Source organism: Enoplosus armatus, chromosome 15, assembly GCF_043641665.1.
Source record: "Enoplosus armatus isolate fEnoArm2 chromosome 15, fEnoArm2.hap1, whole genome shotgun sequence".
Lineage (NCBI taxonomy): Eukaryota > Metazoa > Chordata > Actinopteri > Centrarchiformes > Enoplosidae > Enoplosus > Enoplosus armatus.
In genome coordinates, this window is record NC_092194.1 from 19894204 (window position 1) to 19918140 (window position 23937).

Consider the following 23937-nt stretch of genomic DNA (forward strand, 5'->3'; position numbering starts at 1 on the left):
TGAATTCAAACTCGTTGTCCCATGCAGCTGGAGACAGTCAAACCCAGGGGACAGTTTAAGTTGGGGTCAAAGCTGGTGACACCTTCCTTTCCATCCCACCAAAACGTGCAACATATCACCTTATTAGCTTCAGTATAAAAAAAAAAGAATCCCCCCCACCCACCATCCCCCTTAGTAAAAGTGAACAAACCCAGCACTGTACAGTACACTATTGTTGCAGTGACCTGGGCCCACTCAGCAGGCTTTGGCAGACGCCAGTGAGAGTGATGAGTGTTTACATGTGGCTGTCATAATAGCCCACAAATAGCCTCGGCTCACTGCCTCAGTAAGAATACAACAATAGTGGGGCGGGAAGGAGAAAAAGGGCGGGTAACTGGTGGAAGCGATATGGTAAGAGTGAGTTTTAAGTGTGGTAAGTGTATCGGGGGGGGGGGGGGCTCGCCTTGAGTCGCCGGGGAGAAACTGGCGGCGCAGTGGTGGCCGGAGAGAGGCGAGGAAGCGCTGATGTCAGAGGTTAGCCATGTGGAGGACTGTGTCTGCCTGGCAACAATACAAGGACACACACACACATATACACACACACACACACACACACACACACACACACACACACACACACACACACACACACACACACACACACACACACACACACACACACACACACACACACACACACACACACACACACACACACACACACACACACACACAGTCTGTCTTCCTTTCTTTTAAAACACCCACAGCATGAGGAAATGGAGGGCTAGGATTCCTCACATTCTCTCAGCACTATTTCAGCTGCCATTTCTCTTTAACAAAGTGCATTAATAGCTGAACCACACACACACACACACACACACACACACACACACACAGTTTCTGTTAAGTCTCAAGTCCCAGTAACAGAGAGCTCCCCGCCTCAGCTGGTGCTGATACAGGGTTTGGATGCACAGAGGGAATCCATGTTGTCTCACCAAGTGACAAATCCGCTACTATGCTGAACTGGCTGCTGACATCTGACAGCAAAACAATTATCACACAATCGAGTACGGCAACTGCGTGTAGACCTTTAAGTGAAATTTTAAATGACTGAATGTTGCATAAAGATGATAAAAGAACAAAGATTGATCAACCATATAAATATTTAATGGAACACGTGGTGCCATAAAAACAACAATTAGATTATAAAAGCATCAGTCACAGGAAAAAAACAGAAGTTACAGTAGTTTTGTGCAAATGCAATTCAGTTTTGCTCACATGCTGTGAACACCCTCAAAACAAAATGTGGAGGTCAGTTTGGCACTTTTGAAGTTAGTTGGGGTTTTTTGCTTCTCATTACAATAGCAACAATACGTTCTTTATACGTTTTTTTTTTTCCTTTGACTTTGGACGGCCTGTAGATAGAGAGAAGAAATGAGCCCTTTGCTTTTTTTCCCCCAGATCTAATTCTGCCATCATGACATCCTTTTTTTGTACGTGGCTGTGCGGCTAGCCGGTACGTGGCCACAGACAGAAGAATATCAACCACAATTTCACCCCCATCTTCTTCTATAACACTTGGATTTGATAGGGCAAATATGTAATCTCAGGTATGGAAATAATAAGTACACCTGAGCAAATTCCTCTCGCTGTCTGTGAGGACTGTGGGGCGAAGAGCCTGTGATTCCCTTTTAACCTCGATAGGACAGAACAGCCCAAAACAATTAGTATCAACAGTCCCCTGAGGCCTAAGAATTATATTTGGACAGTTCAAAATCCATTTCCAAGCCGCCTTTCTCCAATAAGCACAAAATACCATGAAAATATCCACTTCTTCAAGAAGTGCATACATTCCTCACTGTTGGCCCTTTTGAACATTGGAGCCAATTTCCAAAACTACAAAAGAACAAAATCGTCTCACACTGCGTTGTCACATCGCAGTACAAGAACATCACATTTCCCCACTTTATATAAAACCAATTAACACCAAACTTTGTTTTTGTCCTATAACTTCAGCTACAAAATGGCTAGCCTCCACATACGCGATGAAGACACCAGGGTGCTCAGTCTGCCAGAGAGCTGCGTAGCAGTCACACCGAGAAGCTTGTGGAGGGCTCTTTGGGCCCCCAATGTGCAATAAGTAGGGGTCACCCGACTTTAGTCACAAACTCAATCTTCATTTTTTTTTCATACTCTGATACAAGACTTCAAGGTTTTGTATCCCAACTAGGGCTGGGCACAAAAAATGTACTTTTAAGTGCGTCTATTTCTATTATTTCAGATAGTTGTTTATTTTAAAGGAACACAGACTTTCCATCTAGTGTATGCAGATTTCCATTTAAGAAATCAACTGATCTGTTTGATCTGTTATTCATGTAATAAACTAAAATAAGCCACCAAGAAATTTACCACTGTGAACATAAATCAAGTTTAAGTACCCAGCCCATATTCCAACATCTTTTTGGTTAGTTTGTAAGAATACCTGAATTGTCCTGAGCCCTCCAGCGACCTCCCCCTGTGTGACCTCGCCTACTTTACCCTCTGGCTTAGTAAAAACACATTGCTTTAATAAACAACTCCATGGATTCCTTTCACCAACACTGTTGAAGGACGGATCCTCGCCTGACAACACCTCCTCCCCCTGCGACAGGGAGAGGGATGGAGCTCTGAATGCAGCTTTAATCTCTGCTTTTCTTAGCCGTAGCCAAGGCACTGCTGGATCAGAGAACCCTGACATCTCACAACCGATCAGATTCTCTTTGAGTTTTTTTTCTACAAAAAAAAATTGCATCTGCTTTAGCTTTTTGTAGCATGTGCGAGAGGAGACGTTTTGCTTGCACCTAGAATGTTCAAATTCACTGTCTTACAAAAATACTATTCGTCGTTTCGAGGTAATTCAAATTCTGAGCAGATATGTAAAATAAATGTGATTATTTTCTCTTGGTGGTACCAGTTTGGTGAAAGGCAATTTTGTCAGAATATATGTGGTATCATATTCACATGACATCTCAACACATGCAAAATAGTGTAGACGTACTTAGTAGTAGTAGTTGTGTATGTGTGTGTATAAGTTAGTGGTAATTTGATTTAAATATCACAAACATCTTACATAACCCTCAACTCTTTAAGGACTACCTTTTGGTCTTTTGGCCAATTATGGTCTCAGTTTCTCAGTGTAGCAGGTTTCAAAGCTGTGGCACCTTCAGTCTTCCATACATCAGCCTCACAACTCTTTCACTGTCACTCAGGTTAACTCTCTGCAGTATTACATAACGACAGAGCGACAGCAACTGTTGCTCAACACAGACGGCTTTGAGAGTGCATCTCTGAAACGCTAAACAGAGGATCCGGCTTGAACAAGAGTTATCGTTTAGTCAACAAAGGATTCATGTTACATATCATCCTGCTCCACTTTAAAAAAAAAACTGTACGCTGTTTGCATTTTGTTGCAACAACAGCACATCAGTCATTTGTAAGCATAGGTAATGCTCTTTTTTCTCCAAATGGCATCTCCGTTTGCAACACAATCCGTCACTTGTTGTTAAGACCCTACATGGTGTTATGTGAACCACAAGCACTCAAAGCCAGAATCCAGCAGACCACAGAATACAAGCTGTGAGAGACTGAGAATTTAGCAGCTCATTTGTTCACCCGGCTTTGTCCTTAAAGAGCTATTCGAGGGTACTGTAAGTAGAATATATAAAAACACAAGGTACAATTGCACTTGCAGAAGGACTGTAAGAGAGGAGTTAATGGAATGAGTAACTCGGGGTGAGCTCCTCCTCTCCACGTGAACCCCTCTTTCGCTGGCTGGAACATGCCAGAGTAATATATGTTAGAAGCATACTTCATTGCTATGTTATGTGCTATTCTATGCATTGTATTATTCTCCTAAAAGACAGTGGCACATCTAGCATAAGATGGTATGGCTTGGTCAGATCAAAGTGGACGGATGGGGCCAGCAGTGTCAGGTTGAGTTCATACACTCAAGGGTCAACTGGGGGAAAATAACTTGCTAACAATGTTATCAGTCTCTGTTTGTCTGCCAGCTGAAAACTAAATTATTGATTGTTTCAGTTTGTCTGTTGACAGCGCTGACAGACAGACATGTAAAACATGACATAGTCAGCGTTCTGAATGGCAACCCAAAATACACTGAGGTCACCACACATCTGTTTAGATACGAATCGAACAACAGCCAGTGTTCACCTCACTAGCAAGCATTTCCCCCCTCTGCTAAGGAATTAGATTATGGACTTAAAATATGCTCTTAGCAGAGACGCCCTTCCTCTCTTATCTGCCATGACTCATTATGCAGAACAGGTGCTTTTTTTGGTACAGTGTACAAAGGCTAATGTAATATATTGTACCATTATAGCAGCAGCAGTATGTGCACACTTCTAGTTTGCATGTTACACTGCTGACCCCATAATGAATGAAAGCCATCAAATCTCCAGAGATTGTAGCAGGGTTCCTACACATTTTCAACTTCTAAATTCCACTTATTTACCAAGATTTCACTTTGAAATGCTTGGTTGGTTAAATATTGCAATTTCGAATTTAAGTGGGTCTATAGTACCCAAATATGCAGCTGTACAAATGACAACACAGGTTTTCCACAGAAATTACTGACAGCTTATCAAACACACACTTTCTTCCAATTTATAGAATTTCAAAACGTGTGTAGGAACCCTGATCAGAGGAAGACATGCATAGAACATTAGTGTGACACACGATCGCAGAGGAAACAGTGGCATAACTACTCATTTAAACAGGACATAAAGTCTGATTCTCTGCAACATCATGCCACTGATACAAAGCCTTATACCTTTCACTAAAGGCTCTACTGATGTTTACCCAAACCTAATCAAACAGGAAAGTGAATCAAGGTTTTCCCAGATTATTTCATTTCCCCAAAAGCCGTGACCCAAAAGATTAAAAACAATAATGGGAATGTTCACACTTATAACTCCAACCATTTTGACCAAATGGTGAAATGAGTGATCCACACCTGGCTGCAGGTTAAGGAAACGTAACCTCAGTGATTCAATGTGTTGCAGGGACTGAAGTCTGCTTTATTGCACTTTCATTAGATTCACTTTAGGAGTCTTAAAATAAAGCACTGGGATGGCGTTTAGCTATGTGATTAATGGCATCATTCATCAGTTGTCTACAGCCAACAGGCTGTCCAATGTTTACAGCTCTATGGCCAAGCGCTCCCTCTGCTGCAGCGTGGCACGCAGACAAGATAACAGGTGGGCCATGGATTGGGTGACAACAGAGGAGGAGCGATTCTTGAGAAACCCCACCAGGGAGCCCACCAGAATCACACGGCTATCCATGCCTGTCCAGAAATAGAGGCATTAATTTGCCAACTGTGATAAACAGAAACGCACAAGCTGTAGGAGTGTGCGGTTGGAAATTCCCTTCAATTGTGAAAGTCTCATAGCTTGCAGGCTTAGTGGCGTAATCACATTGGTCTAAAGATGGAGTCTCGTGTTGCGTTATGTTTCAGATTTGTCTGCAGTTGTGTGCAACTCTCATCTCTTGACAAACGTTGATTTGAATTAACACAAGTGACCACATCAATTTGCCACTTTCATTTGATAAATATGATACCAAACTCGCCAAAGTGCTAACTAGAGTTAGTGGTGCTGGAGTAGGACGTAAGGCAAACAGCCATGCAATGACATAACTGGCTTTTGATGGGTGATGTCATTGTTTAAAAGTTTGCCTGCACTCAACCTTTTTATGCCACCAAATTAGGAAAGAAGGTGACACAGTACATAGATAATGAATGGGCGTCTAGCAGCAGCAGTTTCTGCAGATGCATGTGGTGTGAACACACATTGACCATTCTAGTGGAGTGTTGAGCACATAACCCCTGTGCCCTCCCTGCCCCTCCCACAGTGGTTCCCTTAGAGTTAAAAAAAAAAAACAGATGGAGGCTGGACATACAGACGGATTCTATCTACGGATCAAACAGGTCAGGCTGTCCCTGCAGCTCCAGCTGACGGTTAAATAGCTCGATCTCTTTGTTGGCCTCTGTGATGTACTCCTTAATAAACTCTTCCATGTCTGCAGTAACAGCAATGTAAGGGAAACAGCAGCACAATCACCACACACACACACAACAGCAAATACAGGTGCAAGCAGATCCATGATCACTGCATTCTTTGGGTCAAGGTCCTATCTACATCTGTCAATTAAACTGTACACATTTTCTATGAATTATCAAACACAGAGTTAGATTTTTATTAACTTAACTACTCACCAGGTGCGTTTTTGTTAAACAGCTGATATAAGTGCAATATAAGTTTCTTTAGCCTTTGAAAAACTCTCCAGTACAGTATTCCAAGCCTGAGTAACAAATTAGATGTAATTGAGGTTCTACAATAGACAGTAACCACAATGAAAAGGATACTGGGATGGAAGCTCCTTTTTTCGCCGAAGATGTCAACATATTGATAACCGTTGTAGAAGTAGCCTGGTGGTAGTGGGTCCAAGTGCCTGGCCATCTAAACAGAAACATGTTAAGATTATTGACTGAAAAGGCCCACATCAATAACAGCCTGACCCAGCCCAAGCTCTCTTAGAAGAGAAAATCAAAAAAACCAAACAAACAAGCATCAGAACACCAAGAGAACAAATGTCTGGCGAGGCTTGTATCTAACATTAAAGATTTCATTCTCTTCTTGCTCTTGAAGTGGCATTTATTGACAAACTTAAAGGTAGTTTTCTCCACAGTTATGTTGTGATGTATTTACATCCATGTATACATCAGTTAGAGGTGTTTTTCTTATCAGTCTTTTGCTGGCGAACTACTACATTTCTTATAGCCACCAAGAAAGAAACCATCAGCAGGGAAGTGCATTATGTGCATTGCATGCATGCAAGTCATTCAATACACATACAAACAACACAGCTGCTAGCTCATAAAAACGTTGATCCTTGTCAACAAAACTCCATAGAGTAACTTTAATGCAGTATTGTCCACACAAAATTCCACCACAGGTAAATATAAAATTATGTTATATATATTTATATAATTATAAATGTAAACACACTCACATGTATGTGCTTGATTTCTTGTGGTAAAAGGGTATTTTTAGCCTTCTTAGGCTTCTTTGTCTGCCTCTGTAAACACCAAAAAGAAACAACAGCCTTGTGGTTACATAACAGTTTATTTTCTTACACAGTACTTGACTGATGCTACCCATAATAATAGATCTATACATGAGTCTCAGTGTGTATAGCCATCAAAAACAACAGGGCTATTAAAATGTCTACCTGCTTGGAGCACAGTCTGAGCCAGTCCTTCAGTCCATCCTCAGTAAGGCCAACACCATCAAAGATCAGGAAGCAGGGCGTGTCGGTCTCTTTGAAGCCTGGTGTCAGAGGGTCAGTGCTCTGGTCTGGGATAATGCTCAGGTTCCCGCTCACTGTGTTGTAGCTCACCTCCATCGGTTGGTCTGAGTCTGGAGGTTCCAGAGATGAAGGAGCTCACATCCAAGTCACAAATACATTTCACACATTGTGTAACACCTGCTACAGCAGCTTCATATGGTAACAGCATGGTGTTGGTGGGGTGTTAATGTTTTAACATCCATACAACCTCTCAGCTCTCAAAATGGCTCACAGCACTCACGTGTGTGGTAAAAAAGCAAGATAAAACATGTAAAATATGTCCTCACGCAATGTAAAATAAGTACTGAATGTGCAACAGCTAAATACAAAAATTAAAATAAAGTAAAATAACTAAATATAAAGGGATGTAAATGATACACTACCCTAAAGACAGTGACTGAGATACACACTTGGCACTCAGGGAATGTGAGTATTAGGATAAGGATCATACAGTACAGTCTCCACACTCGTTCCATACTAATGTCTCCTTCCAGCTCTCTACAAATATCTGCACACTCTCTGCACATCTCCTCACAGGCACCTGCACTCTCTCCTCATGCAACAACTCTACACAGGTCGTCAAAAGAAAAAAGAGTGAGAAAACTATGTGGAGGAAACCAAACCAGTGGACTATGAGCTGAAGTCTAGACACCAGACACCAGAGCAACAACCGAGCAATATTCCTACCGTCAGGAGCTTCTGGCCTGCCTTGAGAGCAACCTTTTCTCTAATAATTCCCAAAACTGGGAAATGCAAATGCAGGTCAAATATTTACCAAGGAAAGAAGTCACATTTGTTTAGTAATACTTAACAAAAGCAAGTTCTCTGGAATTTGAAATACTTTGATCTGAAAATGTCAAAAGTTAGCAAAAGTGGCAATGTATTTTATAAAACAAAAAAAATGAATATTCCTACCAGAAAATCGGACTTTTCCCCAAACATTGTACACATTTCCTCGGAAGGGGCTTGGTCTTAGTGATGACTTGAATGCTACAGAAAAATTATGAGAGTTTTAGCAGTTAGTACTGTGAAACAAATTGTAGGATTTAACTCAATCAATTCAAATTAACAATTTCCTGAAAAGCAAAACTGGCGGCAAGATGTCATAAATGCATCTTTTGGGAATACAGATTATTTCGCAGCAACCGCAGACAAACACTTTGAGACCTCAGTTGTCTCCATATTTGGAGGGAAAGGCATCTTATGTAATCAGCATCAAACCCTGCCAGCTCATATCTAGAGCTTCTGTCACGTGTAACAGTAAAAAAAAAAAAAAAAAAAAGGGGGGGGGGGGGGGGGGGGGGGGAGGGATATTTTCCGTCTCACCTTTACAGCGGGTGACAAATAGAGGCCTCTCTAGGGGCCGGTTGAAAGCCACGCGCTGCTGGGTGAGGACCAGAGACCCAGAACCAGAGATGAATCGCCCTTTGCACCTGAAACACCGAACACGTGCACATTACACAAATGGTGAGAAAGTTAAGTCTTGAGCAAGCCAAATGTTTGTGCTACATTTTGTCTTTGGCTGGAACGTTGTTTACTCTACCAGCTGCCCACAGGAAAGAGGCCAGTGTTTGTGATTTGCTGCTAGCACTGTGGAAGAGGATGATGAATCCATAAATGTAAAAACTCTCATCAGCAGGTGAGAAAGATTACTGTCTTGGTCAAAGAGTTCAGGACGTGTAAGACGCATCTCAAACACACTCACATCCTATGTGTACATGAAAAATAAAGCTTGAAGATGAGTAAATCAAAAGGGCCAAACTCTGGCCAAATATCCAGTGTATGATCTGACAGGAGGATTAAGCAGAGGTTCATATTAGGCTGACCACTGTGGCATGAAGGCTAACTGGACCAGGTCCAAAGGGAAGGAGACCCCCTCTGTGTACATGGCAACTGCATGGCCAACAGCTTGTTACTGTGCTGCCAGGAGGCAGCTGGTGATAGAACACAAGATGCCCTGAGGGGCTTTACAGCAATCAGCAGCCGATACCCCCACCACTGCAGCCGAGTGGCAATTAAACCACAGGGAGGGAGGCGAGGCAGGACTGAGGAACGCAGAGGCAGGAATCAACGCCAATCTGTCGCTCAGTGGCCAAAAGGTTGAGTGTGGACACAGGAGGACACACGGGGGTCACAGCCAGCAGAGTGGAACATAGGATAAGGGTCTTACCATCCAGGGTAGAGGACATAACGTGCTCTCAGCATCTGTGGCTCATTGAAGCTGCTATCAGAAAATATCAGATTCACATCTTCAGTCCTAATTGATAAAAAAAAGAAAGAATACACAATGAATACGTAACACTACAAATATTTGTATAAACATATGCAAATATGACATGTCCTTTATCCATAATGGGCTTTTAATCACAAAAATGAAATATTCTTTGAGTACAGAATGCATTGGGAAATGTTCATGACACATTACTGTGCTAAGCTAGCAGTGCTCTGACCCAACAGATTCAGACATAGACTGAAAAAGCAGAATAAAATGTAGCCTAGAGTGAATATTTTAGGCAAAGATAAAAGCAGTTAAATTGACTGTTTGCGGCATTGATCACAATTCTGTGGGCGCCTACCTGGTGACAGCTCCTCTCTCTGCCAGTATGAAGGCTGCGGTGGGGTTGGCAGAGCGTACCAACTGCTGAACATGCTGCATGAGAGGGTGCTTCTGCTCTGCTGTCAGCCCAGTGAACACCACTGTACTCACAATACCTGACATAAAATGAGGCACAAAAAGGGAATATGAATTTCAGGAGAAGCTGGCTCACTTTCCTGAAAATGCAAAGCCACATCTGTGTAGCCACTGCAGAAAATACCGTATTTGACAATAGATTTGATTTACAGGTATTACCGCTGCTGTGTTCTACCTGCAGGCTGAATTTTAAGGGAAATTGAAATTTTGATTGCTTCAAAACGATTGGTAAGTAATATAAATTTGGTGGTAATATAAAAGGCATAATAAGTCATTCTGTGACATCATTCTCATCTCCATCCCCGCTGCCCAATTTGGGATTTTTCTGGTTCCAGTCACAAAGATGGCAAGGATGATGGCAGTAAACCCAAATAAAATCTTCAATATGTCACTTCAGATACAAGATTGAATGTGAAATGTGCGCTCTCAACATGAAGTGATGGTTGGGTGCTTTAGGTTTAGGAATATCTCTGTTAAACTTTATCTAAATCCTCTAACAACAAAATAGGCTGTAGTGCTCCTACAACAGTGGTGGAGAATAACATGATGGGTGATGTTTTGACCTCCATCACTGCAAGTTCTGTGTAGCAAACTCAACCTCAAAATGTACTCGGATACATGTGTGATATTTCATGGTGTACTTAGAGCTTCAATGCTCCACAGAGCACAATGACCTCCGTATTTTTGCTATATGTTGATAATAAGTTCCAATTTTGCATTTTCATGCAGGATGATCCTGCTGGGGGTGAATGGCACTACAACACAACAACAAAGCATTGCTGCACATGCACACATTACTTTTTTTACACACTGAGTGTTTGTGTTAGATCTGTGATTTGCTTTTTTTATTTTACTCAACTGTGAGAATATGACTATTATTTTTGTCTGACTTAGTTTGGCAAAAATCATTAATTTCTTGACCTTTAATGGTAATATTGTACAACCCAGCAGCATGACATATGTTTCAAATGGCTATGTTGAAAGGCTTCCAAAAGAGCATTACACTTCTGGAAAAAATCCATATCAATGAATATCAATATAGTGTTTCCTCAGTATTCCATGAAAAAAACATTATCCTCAATGTATTTTGTTGTTGGGAAACTGGAGGGTACGACAGTGCAACAGTCAGGACTTACCTTGGCTGCACTGCTCCAACAGCTTAGGAAAAGCAAACCTAAAGTGACAGACAAGAGACGGAAATACTTAAGTTAAATATACAGTTAAATATACGTAGTTGAATACAGGGTGAGGAATGACTGCCAGCCATCAGTCAAATGCAAGTTTAGTTTGACTGAGATGGTCACTGCTGCATTGTAGATGGATTATGTTGAAAACAGGGTTTTTGTATCTGAGTAACACATATACAAGAGCTGTGTTTTAATATATTTAGTTAACAGTCCTCTTTATTTTAACTCATGTCTTGTTCAACAAAATCATCACTAACAATAACTCAAATACTTATGACTAATGGGTGCTTGCCAAAGTTGTGTGGCAATAAACAGGCTGATTCCTTGTTATAGCTCTTGGCTAGCAGTCCGGTTATCAATCGTGAGGCATTTTTCATAGGATGACATCATGACTATGACTGGCAACTGACCAATGTAAAAGCTTTCTGTAATCTCATTTAATCTTAACATAATTTATCCAGAGTTCTCAAATCGATCAGTGTTATACACCACTTTCTGAATAACCGTTCTGAGCCAAGTCCCCCTCCAGCCACCAGAGGCCCTCCCCTGCAGCTCTTAGGGAGCCTGCAGGCTGGGGGATCAGCAATTTGAAAGGCATTTATCTTTCCTGTCCTGATGTAATGAACTGTCTACATTCATCACAAAGAATGGATTATGACTGACTGATGAGCTTCACTGAGGAGGGTGTGTTGGTAACACATGTGGACCTGGAGGATTAGAGGGCTATGCTGAGGGGGTTGACAGGCAGGTCAGGCCTAAGCTGGGCTAACCACACCCAATTAGCACCATAGTGGGGGTCCACAGACCTCCACACAATCTATGGCAACAGACAGTGATAGGGGGCTTGTTGAAGATGCCTCAAATGGAAAAGTCAGTGCTAACCACATTGCTAACTAAACCTCTTATTACACATTTTTCCACTGCTGAGCCAAGTGGGGCTTGTCAGAGTTTGACTGGAGGGTCATCACAACACGTTTATAGCACAGGATCCAAAACATGTTTTAGATTTATTATTAAAAAGGTCAGCTCGCTAGACAATCATGTTGTCTGAAGGACTGTGGGAGTTTTCCAAATAGAATTTTTATCTAGTATTTATGAATGTTACTGTGCAGAATCACATTATTATACTTGAACTAGTTACCAGGACATTTGTCATAACACACCAGCAGCAGTAGGTTTCCAAGCATGTTGTAAAAACTAGACCCTCTAGACTGACTTCATCTGTATGAAAGTATCACTGGCCAACCCAGCTTGGCTGTGCAGTGGAAAACAGCCTATTAACCGGAGTGGTATGTCATATTGTGTGGAGCAGCTCAGTCGATCTACGACAGTGAGAAGCTCTGTAAGCTACATCTAAAGCCTGTAACAAAAGGAGAGTGAGATTAGATGTAGGAATGATCCTCTCTGTAAAAGGGACCCAGCCTTGAGTTTCAATAGCTAAAAGTGTCATGTAACCTCGTCCTGGAAATCTCCAGTGCTTCAACAATTTATCAACATCCAGCCCTGTCTGTCATCATCTGGTCTGTACATATGTTGAAACTTGAAAACTTCACTGCGTGAAACGCTTAACTTAAATTTCAGGTTATGTCACAGGTGTGTTTTACCTTATTTCACCTCTTTAACTTTGCAAAATAGGCCAAAAGATGGCTTAACACAAAATGTATGTTTTTGGAACATACTACTGGAAGCATATGGACAGCAGAATAGCAGCATAGCGGATTGTCCTGCAGGAGTGTCTGAGTACTTTTTTGTTGTGAAACTGGGTCACCAAATGCATTGTAACTGCAGTGATTCCTGGTTGACTGCCGTCTTCTGCAAAGGGGCAAGCTACAAACTTTTCTGAGTCACGTTTCAAGCCTTTAGGTGGTGAGTATTTACTACTTGTTAGATAGATAGGTGAAGTATTCTTTAAGATGCTGTAAATACAAACAGCTGCTTCAAAGTACAAGAATCACGAGGCAGGCGGCGCTGCTTCAGGGAACTAACTGTGAAGCAGCTGCAGGATTGTGACATGTACAGTGTTGAGTTTGCTAGATGCAACTGAGTCACTAAACTGGTTGTGTTTAGACAGGATATAATCAAATGACTCATCTTTTATCAGTTAAGTCATTTAGTATATTGTTATTATCTTTCGATGAAGTTCAAAATACGTAAGTTGAAAGTGATTTGATTTCAACTTCACCTCAAACAGAACAGTTTTGGGAACCTTTTCCACGGCATGTACAATGTAAGACACCTTGAACTGTACACTGACATCTTTGATTGATCTTATCGTCATCCATCCCACTTGACATTGTTTCTAGTTTATGAAAATGTTATTTTTCCAATCCATTTGGGAATCCAATCAGTAAGGGATTTTGTCAACTGAATTTAGACATTGTGGGGTTTTGTTAACTTGATGTCAGTGGATATGAATTAATCAGATATACATTTCTTTATGGAAGTCGAAACTTGTTTTGTTTGTTTCCTTTTAACAGCAGCAGTGTTGAGAACTCATCTACTAGAGAAAGAAATTTCACCTGTGCTCCAAACAGGAGGCGAGGGGGTCCACACAAGCAGTGACAGCACCGATGGTGAAACACGCTTGGACAACTGGGTCAGGGTGGAAAAGCACAGCCTGGACCACATCCAGAACATCTGTGTATCTGTACAAATCATACATTTACAAATGAATAAGTCACACACTGACAAAGAACAGTCAGTTAATTCAGCCTTTTCTTTTTCTAATTTCTTTGAATACTGTCTGTTACTGTTAGGTTTGAAATACTCAATAGGTTCAGATGTTAAGACCTGTTTTATGTACAAGGATGAAATTATTAGTATTCAGGACAATGAATGATGAACGTTAGATAATATTATGTTGGAACGAAATGCTTCCATTTAGCTTAGCTCTGCTCTACTGGATGAGTCTAAGCTGCTCAGTTGTATCAAGCTGATCAGCGGGTTTCTTACCCAGGAGAGAGCACCAGCAGACGGGGTTTGCCTCCTGGGCCTCTCTGGTTCTCCAGGAAGCTGGACAAATATTGCTGCAGGTGAGAGGCTGAGAAGCTGTCACAGCTGTCAGGACCAGGCTTATACACCACCCACCTACAGATGAAATGATAATCAAATTGTAATCGTTTTGTTTGTGTTGTTCTTCTCATTATCATTATAACAGAGATATGACAACAGCATATGTAAGATTAAAAATGATAACAGCGAAAAAAACAATAACAAAAGACAAACCAAAGAAACCTTGTCGGGTGAAATCTGTCTCACCTTCCATGCTCCTTGTTTAACTGGATCAGGAAGTTGCAGAGTCTCTTCTTATGGCTTCCCGGCAATCCAGTGACGATGGTAATGACAACCTTTTCACACATTAAAAAGGCCACATCAGCAATGAATAGTATCAACTCAACTTAGGAAGACGGAGGACACAGCATTCTTCGAAGGAACCAGAAATGCTTTTTTTACTTCCTATTTTTCAAATGAGGAAGATCCACTGCACCTTAGTCGATATGCTCACCTTGTCTCCCTGACTGTTGACTGGATTCCTCAGCTCTGCAGAGGGGAAGAGCACCCCCAGGTGGTCATACAATATGGGCTCCTGACCAATACTACTCAAGGCAAAGTGCTGAAGAAACCTGGCATAGAACACAGCAATCAGCAGGCAGAAATAGGGTCACAACTCACTGGCAAGACTTGATTAAAAAAAAGTATTTGGGGATTGATCATGTATTTAGGCAACTGACAACATTAGTGATGAATACGCTGTTTTAAGAAACACAGGCTTAAATGTTGTTTTTGGAAGACAGAGTCATAATTGAGCAATACCTAGCATCAGGTCTTATTACTTGTTTGGTCCAACTGTGAAGCAATCTACTGAGTGACTTGACTATGTACTAACATGTCCTGCTCTGGCAGCTGGGAGTATGAAGTCTTCAGGCTGCCTCTGCGTTTGGCCACTGGTGGCTCCTGACTGTCGTGCAGCTTCTGCAGTCGGGTGTGCCTGAGAGAAAAAAAAGTCATTACAATATATTTTGTCAGGATTTCATGGACAGGGTTAACCTGAATTATCTACCTTATATGACATCTAAAAGACTGATTCATTACTTAACAGAATCAAAAACTATGTTAACAATGGTAATATTATGTATCAGACAGGACTATCAAAACCTCAAGACATAATGAGAAGGGTAAAACACATTTAAATGTATTTTCAATTTTTCAAAAAAAATGTTCAAATGGTACCATTGTGGCCCAATTTATCAAAAACGTCTTAATTTTAGGTGGGGAATGTGCACTGGAATCTATCATACAGACAACTATTCTTGAGTTGTAAAGTTATCTTACATGTTTTTCTGGTTCCAGGTCAGGTGCTCTTGGTCCACCAATTGCAGAGTGAGTCCAGATTCAGAGTTTTGCCACACTGACAAAACCTGAAACCAAGAGACAAGAGGTTCATACAACTGGAGCTGTATCTTTAATGAGCAAAAAATGAAGAAGTAGGCTAAAAATAGTTTTTTGTTTTACAGTAATGGTTCATCCATGAACCAACACAAAACCAAATCCTATCCTGTATTTCATCCACAACTCATGATCCCTCAAATCAAATATATTAGGTCCTTATATATTTTTTATTTCTGTACAGCATTTTGTCGTAGTAAAACCCTAAAGGACATTTAATAAAACGTGATTTTTTTATGCTTTTACTATGTTATTTTGAACACTTAAGTAATATACCAATAGTAATACTGATGTAATAACTATTAAAGTATTAACTCTGTTTACCACTGTTATAAAGAAATCCTTAGATTAATGTTATTTAGGCGTGATGAGAGACTGATCAGTCTGAATCAGTCAGATGGCCTATGTGTATCTATCCTATGTGTAGTCTCAAACCCTGTCAGAGGTCACTGGCTAAAGGTCTTACCTTGGAATAGAAGGCCCTGTGGCTCTTAGACCTGGGCTGAAGAGCAAAGACCAGACACCGGTCAGAGCTGTGGAGAGGGAACGGAAGGTGGGGGAGCAGGCTGCTCTCATACTCCACAAAGAGAGACGCCACAGTACTGGAGTCCTGGTAATAAGAGGAAATCATACACAAGTTGGTATCAGATCTGCATATGGATTCATATCATATGTTTTATGTTTTATATGTTGTATGTTGTATAGGGAAGAAAGCTAATTACTGTCTTTTAAATCCTAATAATGTACTAAGTAACAACATATCACACGGTACAACCGTAAATACTACCGGATCGTAGAACTTGATGGTGCTGATGTGATCCTTGGACAGGGTAATGCTTCCATATTGAGAATGGATAAACAGGAGTCCCTCAGAGAAGAACGTGATTTTCCCTAAGATTAACACATTTGAAGAAATATTAAAAATGATGTTGAATCACAACTCTTTTTCACATATCTTGTAAATGTATTTTCACATTTAAAAATAGAAATTACATTTAATACTGGAAAGTATGTTTTTTATACTGCAGTTACACTCACTGTAAATGACTGTATATGAATATAAACTACACTACATGTTAATATTAAAGAAAGTGTTACCTTCTTCGGGTGTGGAGAGCTGGCTGCTGGAGAACACATACGCATCATCTGCTACAGTCAGAGCAGTTCCCAAACAAGTGCCTTCCTCTTTCTGTTTGAGACACATACTGTGAGTCATGAGGTCCCATGCGCTTACATACATGAGCATGTATTCATACACTGCAGTGGACAAATGAAGCCTCTGAGCTTACCTTAGTAAGACGTTGGGCTTGCTCAGATTGCTTGACATCAGATTCCATCTAAAAACAACATGACCATAAGACTTCTGACAACAAACAAACAATGTTGGAAAAATAAAACTGTTTATTCTTTAAACTAAGTATGAATGTATATCCATGTGTATCCAAACATTCAGTTTATCACATCAATCTGAAATTGATTTTCAGCCCCACACATACCAGCCAGCAGGCATAGCGAGGCACATTTGATGTCAGGATGGTGTAGCAGCTGTCTGAGGACACAGTGCCATCTGTGGAGCAGGAGAGGAAACACACTAAAATTAATCATAAACAATGCTGCCAAAGAATGACAAACATGGAAGATGAATCACAAATATGATCCTCAGGGCAGAAAATCGGCTATTTTTAGACTAGTCCTCTGTTGTTTCAAAATGACTTTTGCCTTTTTCTGTTAACGGTGACCTGTGGATTTGTCCTGCTTATTGTGTAAATCAAATTTCCTTTGTGGAATCAATCAGCAATCCATTCTAATTGGACTTAATCTAATCAATATTGTACCTTTCTGTTGAATGTTGATGCTGGACTCCAAGAAGGATTCAGAAAAGACCACAGAGCCTAGGTCCCCCCCATCCCACTGCAGATCTGGGATGTCATGGACAGTCATGGAGGCCTTAAAAAAAAGTTGAATTTGTCAAGTAATTTCATTGTTATCCTTTGGTCAAGCAAAAAATAATAAGCTTCTCTATCTTACTGTTTTTACTACATAACGGCTTCCTTCATCAGTCAGAGGAATGATCCTGAAAATAAAAAAACAGGCTCTTAAGGTCTGAAATCACATATTTACACAAGGGTTTTAAAGAAAACATCAATTTGGAGTGTATTTCAAATAACACAATGACAATTTCAAGGAGCTGTGTCAGATAATACAAGACCTAAGAACTTGTTAACACCCACCTTCCTTGCTTATTCACAGCTTGAATGCTGAATTCACATTTGGACCTGAGAATAAAAACAAATAAATTCAAACAATACATTTTATACAGGCTGAAAGTCTCATATAGTGGATGACAGTGAATTTTTTTTTTTTAAATCTCAATCTTTACCTGAGAGAACTGCGGTACTGACTTAAATTCATTGAGTCCAAAGCCACCAGAAAGGTGTTCTCTGCTACATCCTTAGCCTACAACAATAAACATTTCTTAATGAACAACTGTACATGCTACAGTACATGCTTTAAGATACATGTTAAAACAGGTGGGTTTTTTCTTACCTTGGTAGCACTGGAGGTACAGGAGTAGCATTTGATTCCCGAAAGGACTGATTGAACAGCAGCTGAGTAAATCTGCGACAAAAGTCTGAGAAAAAAAAAACTCTCTTTCAGTCAGACATTCTTTTACATTTAAAGGCAGAAGGAATGTAGGATTGTAGGATTTGTTGGTTGTGGTTTAAAAACACAACATTCAAAGTTGGCCCCTCCTCCCCGGCTTGTTTTTCAGCACTCTGTCCGCCATTATCATAGCTTCCTCTTGGATGTGTGCTTAAGATCTGGCACTCATTCTGCCTTTAACGCTGGCTAACCACTAGCTTACAGAGAAAAATAATGATTTTGAGATCCAAAATGAAATCACTTACAAGACTTCTGTTTTCTTTTGCTCTGTGTTTTGATTTCCTGTGGGTTAAATACAAGAAGTGTAAACAAATCATATACAGATGATACAAACAAGGACTTCTCACATTACACTTCACCCCAGGCCAGCTAAGACCCTGCATTCAACTCCATGCAAAGCAACATTTCACACTAGGATTTCTGACAGAGGGTTAGTTAGTAGTGCTTTGACTCCTGGATTAATAAACTACGCACTGCAGCAGGGTTACCACTGAAATATGATCCTAAGGACAATCATGTAAAATATAAAAAAACTCAGTCATAATTTTACAAACATATGCAGTTGATCAATATTAAATAAGCAAAGTAATAGAGAAAAAAAAACTCACCAAGGTATGGAGTGTGGTTGATCCCAAAGAAATAGGTTCGAGAGCAGGCTAGAGGTCCTTTGGGGGCCACACACTGCAGAATCTAATGGACAAATCAAGATACAATCAGGGCATGTTCCTACTTCACAAATGACACACACAAAAGTGGTGCAAAATTACCTAAATCTCATATTTACAGAAGACGTAGCAATCGTATGTTCAACACGATTTGTTAAAAACACTGTTCTGCACATCACTGATCACTGGTTGTGCCAAATTACTTCACCGGGTGATGCTGCAGGCCAGTTCTCCTCTTTAACTTGAGCAATGTAATTTATAAAACATTAAGTGCACATAATGGAAAAATGACATGAATGCCATTTGAAATGCTGGAGAGTTTTCACCCTGGCAGGTCTTAAACTCTACCAACCACTTTGGCAGCTTCTAAGTCATTAATAGGGGTCCTATAGTAATGTAACAAGTTTACAGTGTTTCACATCACACTTTTTTATTTCAGACTTCTCACCATGTGCCTGGCTGTAGAACCTTGAGGCCCTGTGTTGCGGACCTGATGACTCTCAGAGGGAAAGTTGAACGAATAACTCTCCATATCCTCTGAGGAGGAATGCTTCCCAAACAACACGAAGGGCTGCTGACTTTTACTGAAACAAAGAAACATTTGATTAAACAATAGTATTCTTGGTTCTATAAACTACAAGACTAGACTACTGATGGACATCATTTCAGTATTGTTGTACATTGTTGAATACAAAGAATACCTTTTATCTGTGATGTTGCTTGAGATCAGTCCATGAGAGTAATAAGTACGGAATGCCTGTGGATTGATGAGAATACGCTTTATGGGGACACAAGTTCACTTAGCTGACCAGACAATGAACCATGCCAAAAACTCTTTACATTTCTTATATTATTCTTGTAACTACACAAAGTTTACCAGGCATTGACTTGTTCTCCTTCCAGTCACTATACCTTTGCCCTGCCCACCCACCTCCTTTTGCATGTCCATGTTTAATTTGCAGGAAGAGGAAGTGTTCTATAATACCCTCAAATTAGGGTGCATTGATGCTGACTTATGATACCTCATTACTCATAAATGAAGTGCAGAGGATGGAGAAGGCATGATACTAATTTAAGCATGATTTAGCTGTTTTATATAATATATATAATATTATTTTTGATCATACTCATACTACTGTACTGTATTTTCACAGTTGTTTTAAACCAAATAAATAAATTAATATCTAATTTTGTGAAGAAAATCGTGTTTGCTTTTTATTATTATTAAGATTTGTCGAACAAATAATTATAATTGCTTACTATAGCACAATGTGATTCTGTTGAAAGGCAGTAAATTATTGTCCAGAGATTGTTCTAGGCTTTGTAGGAATATATAGCAACAAACGTACCTCTCCTGCCTGTGCTTCAGATAGCTCCAAGATGGAGAGATGGCTCTCCAGGTCCATGCTGGAGAAAAAGCCACTCCACTGCTTCTCAAAGTTAACCAGGTCCTAAAATACAACAAACAGCACCAAAGCTAGAATACATATCATACTGAATGGTCATGTTCACACCTTCACATACTAAATATGACTTTTTATCAGCCAAAAAATATCATTGTCATTTATGAGAGACTAAAACAGTTGATTATCAAAATCAATTCAATACATTTCAACTGACTGACTGATTAATCAGCACAGCCTTTAAAAATATGGACATTTTAGATACTGTAACTTTTTAAAGGAGGAGGAGGACAAACGTTCAAAATTTCCATTGATTTAAAAAAATAAATTATGGATCACTCTTAATAATTACAATAGATTTCTGGACATGTACATCTTTAAATAAGAAGCTCAGTGTTACCTCTGTGAGGACATTGTCCAGGGACACTGGGTCGAGTCTGTTGTAAACCTGCCACAGCTTCTCACTCATGTCCATTAGCTGGGAAAGCAGGAATATATCAAACAAACAAGTGTAAGACCACATGACCAATGAAGTGCAACAAATACTTTCATATGACATTTTTTTCCACTTTTTTGTTTTTGTTGTTTTTGTTTTGAAAATACCTTGTATTTCATGGTAAAAAAGCTTCCTCCACCGATGCCTTCCAGGGCAAATGCTTGAATTAGGGGCCACTTTTCCACCATAAACATATCAAACCTCTGGATGTGTCCTAAAAGTAACAGCAGAGCAAGTATAATTACTTGTGCTGTAGGTGTTATTATACAGTATACGCTGTCAAGTAGGTGAAACTAGTGACATTACATTGTCACCATCTCTTAAACACGTGTGTAGTGATTGAATGTGGAGATTAAAAGGTGATTATGTGTACCCTGGGGGCTGTAAGGTACTCCGATACGATAACAGTCCTGCACCATTGTGACAAAACTGGAGATTTTGAATTCTTCTGCTGCTTCCTCGTCTTCATACTGTGAGTGGAGGTGGGAAAATGACAGGGGCAGACAACTTAGAAAAGGACTCAATCCCAAGAATAACAATCACAATTACAAACACTGCTACAAAGGGTCATATTTAGAATTTCCAGCAATGAACCATGTCTGGCAATCATTACTTTGATAGTAACAGCTCTGAAGAGAACCAGCATCATGTGCACAAATTGTAGGTACATTGGTAAAAACTAAAACACACTGTTCATTGATGAAAATTAATGTGCTACTTTCACTGTACAGCCAGTGTAGACAAGGTGTAACATTTAAAATTACTTGTCTAATAGGCAAATGCCTTTCTGTCTCATTTAAAGCACTTTGAATTTCCTTGTTTCATAAGGTGCTGCTGAACTTGCCTTGCATGAAAAAGCGTAATAGTAACCCGCAAGAGTTAAAATTGCAGCCAACTCAACATGCCTAAATACTCTTGATAAGGTTGCTACTTCTATCTTAAGTGTACAGGAACTGTGATTAACAGGAACTGTGGGGGAGGACGATGGCTTTTTAACCTCTGCCTCTGTCATGCAGTAGAGATGCAGGTTCCTCCAGTGGGACACATAGGGCAACAGGTAACTGTAGTTCATTGGGTTGCAGTACAGATGAACACACTCCGCCTTGATCAGCAGGATTACATCTGGAAAGCAGACAAGTAATGTGTCAGAGTAGATACAAACTAAAGCAAGCATTAGAAATATAGTGAACAACACTTGGAAAAACTCACCATCCAGCATTTCTTCAGGAAATTCCTCAAGGGCATGTTCCAGATTCAGCTGATTTCTTCCATATAATCCATAGAACAGGTATTTCGCCAGCTCAGTGCATCCCTCATTATATCTGCTGTCAATTCCTAAAACACAAATAAAAGACATTAATATTTGTTGGCTGTTATGGAATGACCATATAAATTGTTTTATTCACACCATCTGTTCTGAAAAATAACTTTCTCAACTTAGCAGTTGGCAGTGCAGTTAAACAGGCCAGACATATAAAGATATAAAGGTTAAAGATAACAAACGTTGCAACTTAACATACCAAGAGAGCACAGGATGCCATCAGGAGTGGCAGTGCCCCCCTCGAAGAGCAGAGACTGGACCTGATGCAGGCGACAGCAACTGAAAAATGTAACAATAAAAATATATATAGACATGTTTGTTTGTTTGTTTGTTTTTGGGAGCCATGCATTAACGTTAACGTTAGTTTTAACTAGGTTTTGGCAACAAACAAATACCTTACTGAGGTGCAGGGCATTTCTAGGTATGGGTGTTAGCTAAATTATTACGTAGCTTAACCAGCTAATTAATACTGACAGTGTAACCTATAGCTGGCTAAACACCCTGCTAACGTTAGCATGATTGTTAACAGTAACATTGCCGTTAACGTTAATTAACGATAAGTGATGTCAGAACGTCGACAAATAACGGACAGTGGCTCGCGCTAAAGTTAGCCATGTTAGCCGGACAGCTTCACTGAAGCGTTTTCTGTAAACACAATTCGGTATTAACATTACCTGACGGCTGGATTGACTCCCGATAATTTTCCGTTAACATTCCTAATACCGGCCATTGTAATTGTTGTCGCGGTTCACACAATTTTCGTTTTAAACCGAACACCGTTATGTATTTTCAGGCGGAATATCTACATTTTCTCCATCACCCTGAAGAGTGTCTACACTAGATAGCATAGCAACGGAGCGAACCATTTCATATTTAGGGGGGGTTGAGAATATTATTATGATATTTTGGGGAAATAGTGATATTATATACTACTAATTATTATATAGTCTACAAAGAGTTTGCCATATATAGCATCATATTTCGTTTTGGCCGATTCAAGCAATTAACAAAAAGGATTGTATCCGAATTTGCCAGGCAGTTTTCCCCCCATTTTACGCTGTAGTACTGCCTTGATTTGGGCCGTTTTGACAGCGGCAGGCAGCAGCGCGCAGAAGCACAGGGAGAGATGGTGCAATCCCTCAGTAATCTCAGTTGTTGTGTATGTGGGGGAACTCCTTCATATACTGTAGCTGAGTCTATGGCAGTATGACAATACATGCATGTGCTATCAATGATACATTCCATGTTGTTGTTGTTTTTGCCTTCATCATAAGTGATAAGAAAGCAATCAAGGAGACAATTCAACCAGAAATCTTTTTTTCTGAATTTTCTTTGAGAAAATTCTTTGAGAAAATTGAAACTGATCATCAGTGTTAACGAGCATACCACTCCCTCTGTTTTGATTGAATATCTGCAGTGAGGCTGATTCAGCAATAATGCAAACCAGAAACAATCACAGGATGCTGCTCAGGTTTAACCGTGCAGAGGGCAGCAGCTTGATCAGGTGGGAAAAGGAAACTGAACCAGGCCAACTGATGAGGAGTTTGCAAATTCCCATAATGGTTCAGTTTAAAATGTTTGCCTCAAATATGATCTTTGAAACGCTGGCATATTTAAATGTACTCACTTTGTGGGGGACATAAATCTATTCATTACGGGGACTCACCCACTGTGTTT

General features: G+C 40.1%; 1 protein-coding gene across 1 annotated transcript; it reads right to left on the bottom strand.

Annotated features, from left to right (window-relative positions):
• Positions 1-5950: 5950 nt before the first annotated feature.
• Positions 5951-23074, bottom strand: dnaaf9 (dynein axonemal assembly factor 9). Its single transcript, XM_070920500.1, has 37 exons — positions 22935-23074; positions 22460-22539; positions 22149-22274; positions 21937-22061; positions 21313-21409; positions 21047-21153; positions 20844-20921; positions 20390-20491; positions 19742-19797; positions 19489-19624; positions 18984-19065; positions 18621-18657; positions 18259-18343; positions 18092-18168; positions 17943-17987; positions 17740-17785; positions 17547-17658; positions 17208-17278; positions 17001-17048; positions 16810-16900; positions 16499-16602; positions 16178-16321; positions 15598-15683; positions 15152-15253; positions 14771-14888; positions 14524-14612; positions 14218-14352; positions 13785-13910; positions 11215-11252; positions 9963-10098; positions 9557-9643; positions 8713-8819; positions 8302-8376; positions 7270-7457; positions 7051-7116; positions 6404-6497; positions 5951-6057 (listed from the first exon to the last, which is right to left on the bottom strand). Exons 1-37 carry the CDS (start codon positions 22988-22990, stop codon positions 5951-5953), a joined length of 3459 nt encoding a protein of 1152 aa, XP_070776601.1. The 5' UTR covers positions 22991-23074.
• Positions 23075-23937: the final 863 nt, after the last annotated feature.

What these genes read in the sequence shown, in the direction of transcription:
- dnaaf9 (XM_070920500.1), bottom strand. Translation starts at nt 22,990, where the DNA reads ATGGCCGGTATTAGGAATGTTAACGGAAAATTATCGGGAGTCAATCCA. An exon ending in CATCAACATTCAACAGAAAG is followed by an intron (nt 17,279 to 17,546) that starts GTACAATATTGA and finishes CCTGCTCCACAG; the next exon opens with ATGGCACTGTGTCCTCAGAC. An exon ending in ATTTGTCACCCGCTGTAAAG is followed by an intron (nt 8,377 to 8,712) that starts GTGAGACGGAAA and finishes ATTTTTCTGTAG; the next exon opens with CATTCAAGTCATCACTAAGA.